At 40.6% G+C, this 16616-nt stretch overlaps 1 protein-coding gene across 5 annotated transcripts in view; it reads right to left on the bottom strand.

Moving 5' to 3' along the window:
- Positions 1-851: 851 nt before the first annotated feature.
- The window catches only part of nlrx1 (NLR family member X1), a 35313-nt gene continuing 19548 nt past the window's right edge, over positions 852-16616 (bottom strand). For all 5 annotated transcript variants that reach the window (XM_047594579.1, XM_047594577.1, XM_047594578.1 and 2 more), the window contains exons 6-11: positions 15448-16615; positions 14658-14841; positions 8905-9000; positions 5363-5614; positions 4346-4556; positions 852-1689 (exon numbers count right to left, since the gene is read on the bottom strand). In XM_047594579.1, the coding sequence (XP_047450535.1) occupies positions 1546-1689; positions 4346-4556; positions 5363-5614; positions 8905-9000; positions 14658-14841; positions 15448-16615 (2055 nt within the window). In that variant the 3' untranslated portion in view covers positions 852-1545. The remainder of the gene's footprint in view (positions 1690-4345; positions 4557-5362; positions 5615-8904; positions 9001-14657; positions 14842-15447; position 16616) is intronic.

Genomic DNA, 16616 nt, shown 5'->3' with positions numbered 1-16616 from the left:
TCAGAAGGTTCCCTCTTCGGTGTTCCTTGTCATTCTTCCTGTGGTTTCCCTTTCGATTGTTTTATTAATTTCTCCTTACATTTTCCTCCCTCATTAGTTTCATCTTAGACTTGGACAGACTGTATTTGTCATTTAAATTTCCATCCAAATGAAAATTTTGGTGCAATGGCCCAGAGCACAGCAAGAATACCTATCAGACAGTGTGTCTGTGTGTGTGTGTGAGATAATAAAAGCTGATCAGAAACTGTCTTTCCAGTCAAGTGAAGTTACAAAATGTAGGCTATGTGTTGTCTTTACTTCCTTTATGTTAGTTTATTTATTCAGTTGTTCACATTACCACATCCACTTTTAATTAGAAAGTTGTTAAACTTTTCAGTTAGTTCTACTACTTGTCTTTGTTTAGTTTACTGCTAGGAAAAAAATGCATGCCGCCGGAAATCAGGTCAACGCAATCAGACATTTGTAGGTTTCCACTTCAGCTTTAGTGACTGAAACCTTGGCCAATGATTAGCCAGCACAATTCTTTTTTTGACAGCCACAGTCTAAATTGACTTGCATTAGTTAGAGACCAGCAGTTTCTGCCCTTACCTGTATCTGTTTGCCCTTCTTTCTTCTTCTTCCCTGCCAGACAGCTGTCCAATTGCACTGATTTCCAGACTCCTGCCTTTCTGGCTTACCCACCCTGCGTCCCACCTCTCCAGAAAGTTTAGTTTCACCATCTATACCTGTCTTGTGTATCCCAGAGTGGGGTCTGCTTGTCCACCTGCCTGTGTTTTCTGTTTTTCTGTTTACCTACTCCCGCAATGTGTGCCCTAGCAGTGGCAGTGTTGCATTCATTGAGCACATACAAGTTTATTTTGATATGTTTTAATGTTTCGTTCAGTTTTGGCATACTTATTACAAACTCCTTAGCTAGATAACAGTAAGGGAATCTTCTGTTTTGACGTGCCAAAAATAATGACTTTTATTTTTTAGTAGCTGACCATCCATATACTCTCTCTGGATGGCAGTGCATGCCTTAGACAGATCTTTACTATAATTTCTCCCTGCTAGCCATCTGCAGCTCTCAGGGAGCCCCTGTCAAAGTCTCAAATTTGACATTCAAACTTTAGGTACCACAAACAGTAGCCAAATAGCAAACAAAAAGCATTCTTAGTAAATCATTCCCCACAGAAAAGGACATCAGAATATAAAGATTTGTTTTATTTATTTTTATGCTAAGCCTGTTTGATTCATATGCAGCTTCAGCCAGAGATGCAGAAAGAAGCCTTGTCACACTTGATAGTACTTAAGATAGTAGTAGAGCATGGTCAGTCAGTGCAGACCAACGAGTGCAGTCTAATTAGCTATACCATTCCCAGGTTACGCTTTTTTTTTAAATTTTTTTTTTAAAAAAACTAAAACTAAACTAAATTTGACAAACTAAATTATTAGTATTACAATAACACTATTAAGTTTAGTTCAGTCTGGCACTATGAAACACGTTAACTAGTATTTCAGCATTGAGATATTATTGCACAAGTGAAAATAATATAGTATTAAGTCCTAGAAGGTTGTTTTATGATGCAGTGTGTTCCTCTCAAGCATCTGTAGAGTCTTTTGCACTCTTTTCTCCACTCTAAGGAAGTGTAGTCTTTTCCAGATGCTCTGCTGCTGGTGACGACCCCGCTCCAGATCCCTGAGGAAGACCTGCAGAGAAGAACAGAGGAACATTGGCGCACTTGTGCATTTTTTCTTTGGGCCAACTGTGAAGTCAAACTGAAAAAATAAATAAAATAAAGCGTAAAAGAGGAATTGAATCTGCCACGAATCCACCTGTGGATAATTGCCTGGAAGGAACTATGTCTATAATGTCTATAAACATGTCTATAAACACAGAGGCAGCCAGTAAGGCAGGGGACATTGAATTGACTGTCTGGGGAAGGGTTTGCTGCTAATTGTGCTAATGTTAGCTTAGCTGCAGTGTCAGTTGCCTCGGTTACATGTGGCTTAGGTAATTTACTATTTTTGTTTGTCATTATTTTATGTTTGAATTCAAATGGTTATGGGTTTTGTGACACTTCAATTATGTTTCATATTATAAGCATTTAATTTATTTTTTTTTTAATTTGAAAGTTAAACTACATAATATATCCAGTTTAAAAGTACATAAAATATTATGTACAATATAGTATGTTTTGTATATTTAAAAAACATTTCATGCATCTAAAGTAAACCATTGTCAAAGAAATGTAAAAATGGAATAAACATTTTAAAATCCAGACATTTAATAACTATATACAGTATCTTAATACAGTGCATTATTAATACAAATATTTGCTGGTTACATTGTCTGCTACACATGATTATAAACAGGTCACTTTAGTTCAGACCTGGGCATTTTACGGCCCTTTGGGCATTCCCGTCTGGCCCGCAGTATGTCAGTCATAAGCAGAAATGAACAAGTATTTATGCTTGTTCTATAATTTCAACAGGGGGCCACATGAAAAATCTGAAGTGTGTTGGAGGGCCAAACCAAACGATAACTTGAACGTAATTCTGCTTAATATTAATTTTCTCCCATTGTAAATTATATACGTTGATAAGCTGCTATTGGTAATCAGAAACATAAGAATATTCTGTAGATATTTATTTAAATTTATGAGTTTTGGTGTAGGTTGAAGATGAAAATGAAACACAATCAATGTGTAGTTTTGGATATAACGCATTGGAATGTTGGAAACTTTGTCCTCTGTGAAAAACTTCGGTGGACCAAGGAGGGACCATGTAGCTACATGAATTATTTTCTGTATCTCAATAAATGTTTAACCTTTAAGACCTGAATGTCCGTCTGCCCACAAAGAGAAGCTTGCTGTATTTGAATTACCGTAACTCCCCGATGGACAATATTCAAGTTGCGCATTCTAGAAAAACGCTGCCAGTACGGTAATGATGACGCACCGCTGCTGTCGGCTGCAGGTTGGAGAGCAACGATCACGGAACCCCAGCAAGAGAGAGTTGTTTGGAGGAATTTGTTGGTAAAACAAAGTTAGTTACACCCTTGAGATGTCACGGAGGTCTTTCAGGCAAAAGCACAACTAACCAGTGTTCAGTCACAATGAATACTGTCAATAGCGCAAACCACTGTGACTTACGGTAATTCAAAATCGGCCGGTTTGACGGATGCCAGCGATCCGTTCAGGCTTTTGAGGGTTAATAGATGGCAAGAAGCTGTTTCAAGCTTACCTTTTGAAGAATTAACGAACTAACAGCTCAAAATAAAAGCAACACAGTCGTATTGCATGCACAGCATAAATACTTGTTCATTTGTGCTTATGACTGACATACCGCGGGCCAGACGGGAATGCCCAAAGGGCCGTATGTGGCCCGCGGGCCGTAAAATGCCCAGGTCTGTTCTAGCGGCTCCATTTCTCTTCTTCTTCTGCGACCGGCTTTCTTGGACGTTTTTGTTCCGGGGTCACACGCCAGGGCAGTGTTTGTGGAGCATGCACACACGAATTATCCGATTGAAAACTCCGATTCAATCGCATTATCTGGATGTCTCAATCGGATAATAAGAACTCGTGTAAACATGTAAGCAACGTGTTTACATGCACCTAAGTTCTCCTGTTATAGTCCGATTAAAGCAATAATTTGTTTTTTTTCTACTGACTGTTTTGTCAACTGCTTTTGTACATTTGTTCATAATGCTAATTCTGTAAATTTTCTTGATTACACTGTTTATTTCACTAGACAATTATTTTTATTTTATTTTAATCTAATGTTATTTTATTTTATCTTTCTTTTGTTTTTTAAGAGTGTTACTTTTATGTACAACGAAGCTACTGTGACAAATTAATTTCCCTCGTGGATCATTAAAGTCTGCCTAAGTCTAAGTCTATACAGACGGCAGTAGCTCAGGAGGTAGAGTGGTTGTCCAATAACCGAAAAGTTGGCGAATTCACCCTATCCCTAGTCTGTCTGTTGGTGGTGGTCGTAGGTGCGGATTGGCAGCCACGTTTCCATCAGCTGTGACTATTGAAATAGTTCACCACCATCAGGTTGTGACTGTGTGAGTGAAGGAATTAAATTGTATGGAGAAGTGGTATATAAAACCATTATTACTATTATATAGAAAATAAATATTTTACTATTATTATTTTATTATTATGGTTGTTTGACTTTTTTTTTGTGTGATCCAAACGCTCCTGAATGACCACAGACATTTTATAGGAATAAACTGCTACATGTGTATATGATATTATGTAATAACAACATATTATCCATTCACTGCCTGAGCCATTTTTAGAACAAGGGACTTCATATGTTTTATTTCTGTTGTGATAATGCCACTGTAGGTGTGTACCTTAAGCTGCTGTTTGAGATGTTCTTTGTCCCAGGATGATGCGTTCTCCTGAATCACGCTGAGGATTGGCTGCCAGTTCTTGGAGATCTCTGGACCTTCAGTGACAGAAACCAGGACCTCGACATGTTTTTTGTTGTCATCGTGGTTCATGGGAATGCCCAGGGCATACAGGGACTGTGTTCCCACATCACTAATAGGGTTAAGATACAAGCTGCACAAAGACATAAGCACAGAAACAAACAATTTTTATACATTACATATGTTAGTTGGAATCTCGCCCAGTTCAGATGACATTAAACTGCATCTTATTAGCTTCCAAGTTTTATAGGTGTATCCCAAAAGCAATGAGACAAAGCTTTAAGAAATTACAATAAACTAAGAGGTATCTCCTCATTAATAGGTGACATCCTCATTAGTAAGCATTTTAAGATTAAATGTAACCTGCAGGAGGACCATGAGTTACATTCTTAAAATATGTTCTTATTGCATTTCATTGCTCTGTATGTGTAATGACAATAAAGTTGAATGTAACCTAAAAAAAGAATTTTAATGTTCTTTTATCATAGACACAGATGTTTTTTGTTAAAGAAAAGTTGAGAATATGGACATGGGCCTTCTGAGGGTGTCCTGTGGTGTCTATCAACAGAATGTTGTTAGTGGGTCTTTGGGTCCGATGGGTTGAGGGGAAGGGCTTCTGTGGATCATCCCACAGATACTTGTTCAGTTTGGGATCTGGTGAATGTAACTGTCCGGCTGCATCCTGCTGGGAATGGCTGCTGCCATCAAGGGGTGTCATTGCTATGGGGTGGTGTCTGGTCTGATCTAGGTGGCTAGTATATGTCTAAGTAACAGCCACACAAATGCCATGTCCAAAGGTTTCTCAGCAGAACACTGAATTGTAACAAGATGGTCACTTGGTCACAGATGTTATTCACTTCACTGTTCACTCCTGTCACTGAAGAGAATGTTATGCTGATTTATATAGAGCAGGTGTGGATGTAATGTGGAGTTGCTTACTGCACAGTGTGAATGCTGGGATGCTCTCTACAGGCTTCCACCAGAGCCAGAGCAGCGTTGTCTCCAATATTATTGTAGGCCACATTGAGCTCCTGGAGCCCTGAGTGCTGCTGGAGACTTAAAGCCAGCTCCAGGGTGCCCTCATCACACAGCTCAGTGTGCATTAGAGAGAGGTGTGTAAGAGACTGGTTCTCTGCCAGGGCCTCCAGCAGTGTGCAGGTTGCAGACTTCAGAAGAGGGTTGTCACACACTCTAAATGACAGAAAACAAAAATGAGCAGTTTTTACAATCTGCAATCACATGCATGCAGTAGTTGTAGTCCAATTTCAAAATGATATAAAGAGCTGTGGGGCATAAATGGCTTGTCAATTTAAAGTTTGTTATTAAGGAGGACATTGTTAAAGATCCATCCAAAATTGATGAGAAGACAAAGGCAAAACTTGTCCAGTCACAAGGTTGACAGCAACATTAAAGGAGCCACAGCTCTTTGTTACAAGTGCTTGTTGCTTCCTCCATGTGATAACATCTCCACATGTTCTTCAGTTGTCTGGGATGAGCATGTCTTTGGAAGGTGGGAGGAAGCCAGGGTACCCGGAGAAAACCTGCGCAGACACAGGGAGAACACGCAACCTCCACACAGAAAGGCCCCAGTTGGATTTCAACCCAGAACCTTCTTGCTGTGAGGCAAAAGTGGTAACCTGTTCCACATTTTTTTGTTATCGAAATTGAATTATTTACATTCTTATTCTCATTCTCTCAGTCCCATCTTCTATAAACACTTGTCCTAAAGGGTTGCAGGGGGTAGGAGCCCATCCCAACTGTCATCGGGCAGGAGGCGGGGTACACCCTGGACACTCCCTCACACCTACAGCCAATTTAGAATCACCAATTTAACTAGCGAGCATGTTTTTAGACCAAAATCAATCTGGAATTTGGCTGTGCACTGTGAGCCAGTCAGCATCAGCAAATGCAAACAAGGACCAATTCTGCCATGTTTACATGCCACTGCATTGCTCAGAACTAAAAAAGGAAAACATATTCCTGTTTAAGGTATTAATTGAAGGCCTTTTGAGAGACAGTAATTTGAATGAGTTCAGTCTTTTTAAATAATTTTAGACCATGCTGGAGAATTTAATTTCATTGTTAGATAACAAATCAGCCAGCTAGTGTTTGCTTCCTTGTGTTACTCGAGCAACTAATGCCAACAACAATAGGCATTAATAGGATATCTTAAGAGAATTTGAAATCATTTTCCTTTACTCCACTCATGGACAGTGTCTGATAGAAATGTTTCGCAATAATCCATCCTGTGAATCTAATATCAGAATATTGATGATAGAGACTAGTCAGTTGCATTATCACACTAAACTCAGAACCACACATGGGAAACACCATAATAGCAAGGAAAAGAAAGAAGGCACCAGACAAAAGGGGAGTAGATATGTAAAGTGGCAGAAGATGTACGAAGCTGTGTAGGTATAAAAACTGAACTGTTGTATTGTTTTTAATTGTGAGAAAAGCATTGCAATCACTTGTGGCATGCCTTATTAAATGTTTGTAAACTGTAAAAAAATGTAAAAAAATGTAAACTGTAGATGATGTTCCATTAAAAACTACTGTACTAAAATATGTTGTATACAGTGGCGTGAAAAAGTGTTTGTCCCATTCCTGATTTCTTATTTTTTGGAATGTTTGTCACACATAAATGTTTCAGATCATCGAACAAATTCAAGGTAAACAGAAAACAAGAATTAAGGTTTTTATTATTAAAGGGGAAAAATACAAACCTACATGACCAGTGTGTTAAAATGAATGAAGTGATTGAGCTCTATCAGTCTGGAAAATATTATAAAGCCATTTCTAAAGTTTTGGGACTCCAGTGAAACACAGTGAGAGACATTATTTACAAATGGTGAAACCATGGAGCAGTAGTAAAACTTCCCAGGAGTGGCCGGCCAACCAAAGTTACCCCCAGAGCCCTCACTTGCCTCAGTTAAGGTGTTCATGACACCACAAAAATGTCCTGCGTTTCAAACAAAAAACACTGCTGACCAAAAAGAACATAAAGGCTTGTTCCAGTTTTGTCAGAAAACATCATGATGAGCCGCAAGACTTCTGGGAAAATACTCTGTCGACTGATGAGACAAAAATACAAACACAAAATAACTTTTTGGAAAGTGTGTTTCCCATTACATCTGGCATTAAATTAATACCGCATTTCAGAAAAAGAACATTATTCTGGCAGTAAAATATGGTGGTGACGGAGTGGTGGTATGGGGTTGTTTTGCTGCTTCAGGATGGAAGACTTGCTGTGATAAACTGAAACATAAATTCTGCTGTGTAACAAAAAATCCGGAATGTCTGACCATCTGTTCGTGACCTCAAGCTGAAGTGAACCTCGGTTCTGCAGCAGGAGGCTGCTAAGGGCCCAACCAGTTACTGTGCCTGTGAAGGTTTGCAGTCATCCAGGTCATGGTAATCCAAAAGGCATTGAATAACGCAAACTGGACTTGTAGAGTTTCTTTAAGGCATTTTGCTGCTCATCCAAGTAGTTTCTTCAGTTCTGACTTTGTATTCAAATTTGTTTGATGATGCGAAACATTTAAATGTGACAAACATGCAAAAAAATAAGAAATCAGGAGGGAGGCCCAACACTTTTTCACACCACTATTATTTTTCACAATACACAACTTACCCAAAAGGATTTGAAGGTTCCATGTGCATTTGACCTCCATCTTTCCATGCACTCTCTACTGCTTATTCAAGGTAGGTCGTGGCGGCAACAGACCCATTCATGGGTCTCAAACCAGCTGACCAGATGGCTCCAATAACCCCCATAAAATTCCCCAGGGAACACAGTCATAGGCCTTCTCCACAAAGTCCACAAAACACATGTGGTCTGGAATGTCGAACTACCTATAATCGCTTAAGCAACAATCGCAAGGGTAAAGACCTGATCTACTGTTCTGCTAACAGGACAGAATCCACATTGATCCTCCTGAATCCTAAGTAAGACTATTGAAAGGACTCGCTTTTCCAGCCATGGGAGTAAAATTTTTCTGGAGAGGATGAGCATTTGACCTGCGTGGAATAAAAACACATCGTGATCACCTCCCAGCTGTCCATGCCCGGTAAACTTCCAAAGGGAGGCACACAGCAGACATCCCCACCAGATGACTGAACCACCTAAAGTGGCCCCTTTAGACATAGAGGAGCAGCAGCTCTAATCTTATCTCCCTCCGAATGGCCATTGTCACATCATGGGACAATGACAATGACTTAAAGTTGGCAGAATTAGTCTGCACTCTTAGTCAAACTGGAACAGAAAGTGTCAAAAAACATGTAGGTGGAGTTTTGGACAAGTCATAGACAAACCATACATAAAAATCAAAACCATAGAACAATTTAATTGCAAAAGTGTGTGCACCTGTGAATATATTGGTAACAGGATAACATTCTAATTATGAAAATCTTTTTTTTCATTCATTCATTCATTCATTCAGGTAATTTGTTATTTTGCAAACCATAAACAACAGTCTCACTTGAGTTTGTGTGTGTGTCTGAAGGCAGGCCTGAGCATGGGAAGCATGTCTTGAGTGAGAAGACAGGAGGACAGGTCCAATTCTTCAAGTTGGTAACTACAGAAAAACATTTTTAAAACTTGATTAGAAAATTAAACAGCCTACATCTTTTATGTGCATGAGACACAAATTAGCTGTGGCTTTGCTATAATTTGTGCAAACAATTTAAAGCTGCACTATGCAATAGCAATTTTAGGACAATATTTTGAAGACTTCAGTGCCAGGACATTCTACTAGTGGATCCACAGCACAACCAGGCTATGGGGCTACAGAAAATCCCCAAGACCAACCATGACTTTATAATTAAATGCAACAATTGGAAGCATTTTTTTTTAAATTTTACCTTTCTTCTAAGTTTTTCATTAATCACACAACAGTAACAGTCAAAAATAAAGACACCTTCTCATTCAATTACTGCTCTTATTTTCTGCATTATACATTAATACCACAGACATCAAAACTATGAAGTCACACATACAGTTGTCAGCCTGACAAAGGTACACATATAAAAGGGTTTAGGAACAACACAGAAACATGAAAAATAACTGTGTAATGCACTGAAACAAGTCTGATGCACAGAGGCCCCTCCGCTCAACTCATAGGACTCAAAGGACCTCACTAACACTGTTCTGTTGCCAAACACCACAAGAGACCATCAAAAGGCCCATATCCATTCTCTGAGGTATCAGAGCTGTTCTGGAGGTACAAGGGAGACCTACAAAATATTAGAAAGGTGGTACATAAAAAAGTGTCTACATCGCTTAATCTCTACAGTCAACAGACATATTTGACTGCTGTTCTAATATATATATTAATGGCAAGAACCACTAAACTAAGTAAGGAGAAACAACAGTCCATCGCTACTTTAAGATGTGTAGGTCAGTCAGTCTGGTTCATTAGATTACCAGCCTCAGAACCTGCAACTTAACAGTACCTCAGTTTTGAAAGTGAGTGCATGGTTTCTACATGTACATTCCTGCTCACCATTATTGGCACCCATGAAGTTTAAGTACATAATGTGGAATATCTTCTGAAAAAAATGAATCATGTGAAACATTTCTTCTCTATAGAGAACTCATGTTTGATACAAAAGATCAAATGATAAACAACAATTTAAAACAATAAACCATTGGGGGAAAAAATAGAAAAACTTTAAGCTTTCTGTGTCACTGGTATTGGCACCCTTTGCTGTAAATCAGTATGGAAACACATCGTGACTCACCTGTGGTAAACCACAAATGAGAATCACCTGTGATAAATTTTCTGTGCCCACGTAACATGAATTAGCCAATGAATGATGACTTCCATGTTTTAAAAAGCCATCTGTTATCCCCTGTTCTTCTCTTTGTCACAATGGTGAAGACAAAGGAGCTGTCTGCGGACATCAGAAGTGTGATAATTAGCAAACACAAAACCTCCAAAGGGTATAAGGCCATCTCCAAAGACCTTGGTATCCCTGTTTCAACAGTGCGTAATGTTATTAAGAAGATTGCCAAGTAGGAAGGAACCTCCTCAGACGTGGGGGGAAACGAAAAATTGATGACAGAAATCTTTGAAGGTTGGTGCGAATGGTGGAAAAACCACCACGTCAAACATTCACAGACCTGAAGGCCAATCTGGAACAGTCTGGGGTCATGGTTTCAACAAGTACCATACGCCGCACACTAAACTAAACAGGGCTTCATAGGCAAAGGCCAAGGAAGACACCATTGCTGAGGAAAAGGTATAAAAAGGAACGACTAATCTTTGCCAAAGAGTACCTGGACAAACCACAATCCTTCTGGGAAAATGTTCTGTGGACAGATGAAACAAAAATAGAGCTTTTTGGCAATGCACACCAACTGTTTGTTTACAAATGGTGCAATGAAGGATACAAGGAAAAGAACACCCTGCCAACAGTTAAGCATGGTGGAGGATCCATAATGCTGTGGGGCTGCTTTGCTGTATCTGGTACTGCTGTACTGGAGGCCTTGACCGTATCACAGGACTCATGAAATCAAAGAATTATCAAGAGATGTGAGAGCGAAATGTCCTACCCAGTGTAAGGAAACTTGGTTTGAGTCAAAGATCATGGGTCCTCCAGCAAGACAAAGACCCAAAGTACACATCCAAAAGCACGCAGGAATGGTTGAAAAGGAAAAAATGGACTGTTTTAAAATGGCCAGCAATGAGTCCTGATCTCAATCCGACTGAAAATCTTTGGTATGAGCCATCATAGCCATCTGGTATCTGCCATTGAGGAAAAGAAACCTGCAAACTTTCAAGACCTTGAACAAAGAAAGAGCGCGAGAAAATACCAGCTGAGAAGTGCAAGAAGCTTATAGATGGCAACAAGAAACATTTGGAGACTGTCATCACTGCCAAAGGGTGTGCAACTAAATATTAAAGAGGGGTGCCATTATTACTGCACATGCTGTTTTTACTGTTTCTTCTTTGAAATAACAATATGTAAGTTGAAAAAACAATTTTCTTTGTTAAATTACTTTTGACCTCCAATTAAAAGATCCTGATGATATAAATTTGGTACATTTCCATTTATTTCTAAAGATATTGTATAGGTTATGCAAAAAATGAAGGGGTGCCAATAATGGTGAGCAGGACATGAAGTATGAGAAGAATGTGCTTTGCTGGTGACACTGCTGGTGATTTAAGCCAAATTCAAGGCACACATAACCACCATCATAAAGATGCCATCTTATATAGGATTTGACCAAGAAAGAGAGTGATGAACTGGCCTCCCTCCAATCCAAGATAGTGCCGCGGAGGGTCGGCTTGGTACTGTGCTCTCTGGTACTTGTTGCTTTTTTATTTTTCAGTATTGTTCTCTGTATTCCCTCCTCAGTCTGATAGTTTTTTGGAGATTCTGGCCGGAGGAGCAGCAGCTCTCTGGCTAACGAAATGGATGAACTGCTGCTTCTCTCAACCAAGAACTCAGACCTTTGCTGCTCCGCCGCCCTGTGTTTCACTGAAACCTGGCTCAGTGAACACATCCCAGACAGCGCACTACAGCTGCCAGGCTTCCAGCTGTTCCCTGCGGATCGCTACACATAACTATCCAGTGTTAAAGAAGACATGCAGCCCTCACTTGGAGTCGTTTTTCATAAACTGTAGACCCTTTTATTCACTGCAGGAGTTAATCTCATTTGTGGTGGTTGGTGTGTACATTTCACCACAGGTGCGCATCACCGAGGCATTACAGCACCTTGCCGACTAGATCACATGTGGAGAAAACACACCTCTCTGCTAATCATTCTTGGGGATTTTAACAGAGCAAATCTCAAACTTGAAATGCCTAAATACAGGCAACACGTGACATGCCCCCCATGGACATGAACACTCTGGACCACTGCTACACCATAATAAAAGACGCATATCACTCCGGTCCTCTGCTTTGGGACTCCCTGACCACTACCTGGTCCATCTCATTCCAACCTACAGACAAAAGCAGAAGTGTACCAAGCCTGTAGTGAGGACTGTGAAGAGGTGGACAGATGAGTCAAATACCCCTTTCACATCAAAAATCCCATTTTCAGACGCGGCGTATTTTTTTAATGTTTTCAGTTTGTTGATGACCTGAAGAATGGACCAGTCAAAAACCCACTCTTTGAAAAGGCTGCTGATATTAGAATGAATCACTGTGTCTCGCACAGTGCCCGATATCTGACGCTAAACCTCTTCTCCTAGGATGTGCAGCTCGCAGATTACCAATTTCCATGATTGTTGAAAAAGTGTGGGATATTACCATACAGGTTCTATATAAACAGAGTCAAACATGCATTCCCCGATTGGTCCAGTTTCCCAAACATGACGTAGGACTAATTTACCTATGCACTTCCATTAATGATCGCGTAACAACACATTTGATTAGTTTGATTTAAAAAAGTGAAAAAAAATCTCTGCCCTTCAGAGATCGGCCTTAAGGGAGTAGACCAAAACCTGTTTTTGAGCTGAAGCTTCTACAATGATACAGTCTGTCAGGCCGTCAAGGGCCAAAATCCGAATGTAACAGGCAGATACAAGAACATCAAGAGCGAAAAACCTGGGTCGATGCGGCATTCCTGTTCACATCAAACCTGCGTCGATTGCTGACCCTTTCACATCAAGCGAAAAACCCGGGTCGACCCTCACTTGATGTGAAAGGGGCTAAAGATGCAGTTACAGGCCTGCTTTCACTGCACTGATTAGAGCGTCTTTGAAGATGGAACCTCAGACCTCGATGAACTGACTGACAAGCTGATAAAGGAAATCCAAGCAGCAAAGATGAATTGTTGTCAAACCGCTTTTCTGTCAACAACTCTACGACAGTTTGGAAAGGCCTGCAGACCATCCCCCAACCCTGTGGTGAGCCCCTGGCAGAGAATCTCAATGACTTTTATTTCAGGTTTGAAAGACCTGGACTCTGCAGGGACCTGCGCACGGGTTTTGTTTGTGGACTTCAGCTCTGTGTTCAACACCATCATCCCTTAGCTTCTCCACCACAAGCTGTCCCAGCTTACTGTGCCCCTCCGCTCCACCTATCAGTGAATCACTGGCTTCCTGACTGACAGGAGGCAGCAAGTGAGACTGGGCAGTTTCACATTCAGCACCCGGACTTCAGCACTGTGTTCTCTCCCCATTGCTCCTCCTTTACACAAATGACTGCACCTCCGGGGACCCTTCTGTGAAACTCCTGAAGTTTGTAGACCACCGTCATTGGACTCATCCAGGATGGGGACGGGTCTGCATAAAGAGGGGAAATGGAACAGCTGGTACTTCCTGAAAGTGATCAAGATGTTGTCACTTTGAATGGTTTTCAAACGACCTGGGTCAACGACCCGGCAATCGAACAGGGATTTTATCGGCTCGGCTCGACACAGCTTCCTTGTAAACAGGAATGTGTCAACCCGGGTTTTTCGCTCTGATGTTTATTTATCTGCCTTTTGCATTCTGTTTTTGCCACTCGATGGCCTGACAAACTGTATCATTGTAGAAGCTTCAGCTCAAAAACAAGTTTTTATCTACTCCTGCCAAGACTGATCTCTGAAGAGATTTTTGTTATTTTTTTTTCAATAACACAAATATAAATCAAATGTGTTGTTACATGACCGTTAATGAAAGCGCATAGGTGAATTTAGTGCACGGGGAAATTGCACTGATTGGAGAAAGCATGTGTGGCTGTGTTTATATACAGTTTATATAGCGATATCCCACACTTTTTTAACGATCATGACAGTGCTCTGTATCTAAGGAGAAGAGGAGATTCGGCGGCAGATATCGGGCTATGTGCAGGACACAGTAATTTATTCAAATATCAGCAGCCTTTTGAAAGAGTGGCGGTTTGACCGGTCCATTCTTCAGATCATCAACAAACTGAAAGCATTAAAAAAACTACACTACTGCTGCATTGTTTACCTGCAACATACGCAATGATGTATGAGGCAGGTAAAAACAGGCACGCAGTTCTCACAGTGGGAGACCCGACCCGGGACTTCTGGTGATGTGAAAGCGCACAAAAGGCGAGCCGACCCGGATTTTCGATGTGAAAGTGGTTTAAGTGAGACAATGCCAAGAGTGTGCAAAGCTGTCATCACAAACAAAAGAAGGCTGAAGAATCTTAATTACATAATTTTATATGAGCTTTTTCATAGTTTTGATGTCTTCAGTATCAATTTACAGACCCACACATTATGGACCAGACTATGAGCAAGTTCAATCATACACAAATCATAGTTCACCTTGCAGGGGTGCATGAGAGCACAGAACTCAGTATGAAGCATTTGAGGGAAGTCATTCTAATGTTGGTGAGCCTGATGGTTTTGATTGAGGTCAAAACCTCAGCACTCAGTCTGGGGTTTTGGAACTCATACAGAAGAACCAGTAGATCCATCAGTTCCTCTGGTGGTTGTGCCTTGCTGAGCTCTAGCATCAAATAAGAGAAATAACTGACATTTACCATACATATATATTTAAGCCTCAAAGAATTCAGTCACTCTTAGCTCGGGCTGAGCTCTAACAAAGGTGATGATTACCCCTTTTATGCCATCTTTAAACCCATGATTGTTCCAATTCTCACTGCATAGTTATAAGCACAAATGTTGTTGGACTCCTTTGTGTTTGAATTCCTTTTCAAGCTCTTTGTCTTGAGATAAGTCAATCTTTTGGTAAACTGAATATTTCACTGTCTGAAAGAATTTGACTATGAAGTTTCAAGCTTTAGCTAAAGAGTAATTCAAGACATCACACTGAAGCCAAAGTAACATATAAATCTATAATGCAGAAAAAAACAAACAAAAAATGAAACAAATATTTTTCATTTCCATCACTACTTAAAATATGTTGCTATGTTTAAAACTCTGGTATACTACAACATACAGACAGATTAACTGATGAGTTTAATCAGCATTTTGTAAACTAGTTTGGGGTGGCTTGAATGTAACAGGGGTTCAAATCACTTGTACCAAGTCTTGTACCATAACTTGAAATTCCGTAATGGATGAAAAAGATTGAAAAGAATATGTACGTTACCTCTGACAAGGTACTTCCTAAGGGCACGTGTGATCTGGGCCACTGTGGTGCTGTGAATGACGCACCCAAGTTGCTGAAGAAGCACACGGTTACCATAATGCAACAGTCCACCCATGAAGATAGGGTACAGCTCAAAAGGCTTGCCCTCACTGTACTGTTGTGACTGTGGGCCATGGACTCCAAGAAGGCTTTGTGTCACTTGATCCAAGACATCTTCGTTGTAACTATCCTCAGTACGGAACATCTCAGCCGTCATGGTTCTGGCAATGCTACCTTTGTTATAGCTGCTGATTTTCTCATAGAGCTTTGGAAAAAGCTTAAGGAGGTTGAATACAGCAAAGATTCGGAGGGGGATGAACTTAGAAAGTATGCCAACAACAACATTCACATCTTCGCTTACTTGACCAATGGCTGAAGACACCTGACTGGTCAGCTTTTGTAGAGCTGATTTGTTTTCTCCAAGAACCACATAAAGAGCTGCAAGATATTCCTGCATGGCTGGGACAGCAAATACATAACGCCTTTCATCACTCTCGCCGAGTTCTTGTGGTAAATGCTTACCACTTTCTACACATGGGGCTAAGAAGAAGTCTAGTACATCGGTCCGGAACACAGCAAGTTGACGTAGCTCTTCATCAGTCTTGGTCTCTCCTCCTATCCACTGCTCAATTTCTCTTTGTGAGAAAGACGTGTATTTGTGCGTCACACCATCAAATGCAAGTTTACCAACTGTACCAACAACATACAACATCAGAGATCTGTGGTGTCCCTGACTGGGCATATCTGTCCATGCTCCAGTGCCCAGGACCTCACCCCCAAAGTTCAGCCTGAGGAAACTGGTATATATTCCAGTCAGTGTGCGAATAGGGGACTTAGCATCTGTGAAACTGAGGAAGTGTAAAGTAGCACATGTGAGCCAACAGTAGGAGGGGAGGTAGCAGGCTGCCGCCAGCTGGGTTTCTCTCTTGAGGTTGTGGTAAAGCAACTCTATAAGTGCCTTGGCCTCTTGGTGACGTGCACTCTCTCCATTCTGCTGCAACAAACGGCTTGTGAAGTATGCCCGCTGACGGTCTGGGTCATTGAATCCACAAATCTGTGCATAACGGCTAACATACTTTGGAGGGATACAGTCCAAAGCAGATAGTCTGGTGGTAACCAATATGTTGGCC

Source organism: Mugil cephalus, chromosome 9, assembly GCF_022458985.1.
Source record: "Mugil cephalus isolate CIBA_MC_2020 chromosome 9, CIBA_Mcephalus_1.1, whole genome shotgun sequence".
NCBI classification, from domain to species: domain Eukaryota; kingdom Metazoa; phylum Chordata; class Actinopteri; order Mugiliformes; family Mugilidae; genus Mugil; species Mugil cephalus.
Note: the sequence above shows the minus strand (reverse complement) of the source record. Positions and strands in the feature narration are given on the sequence as shown.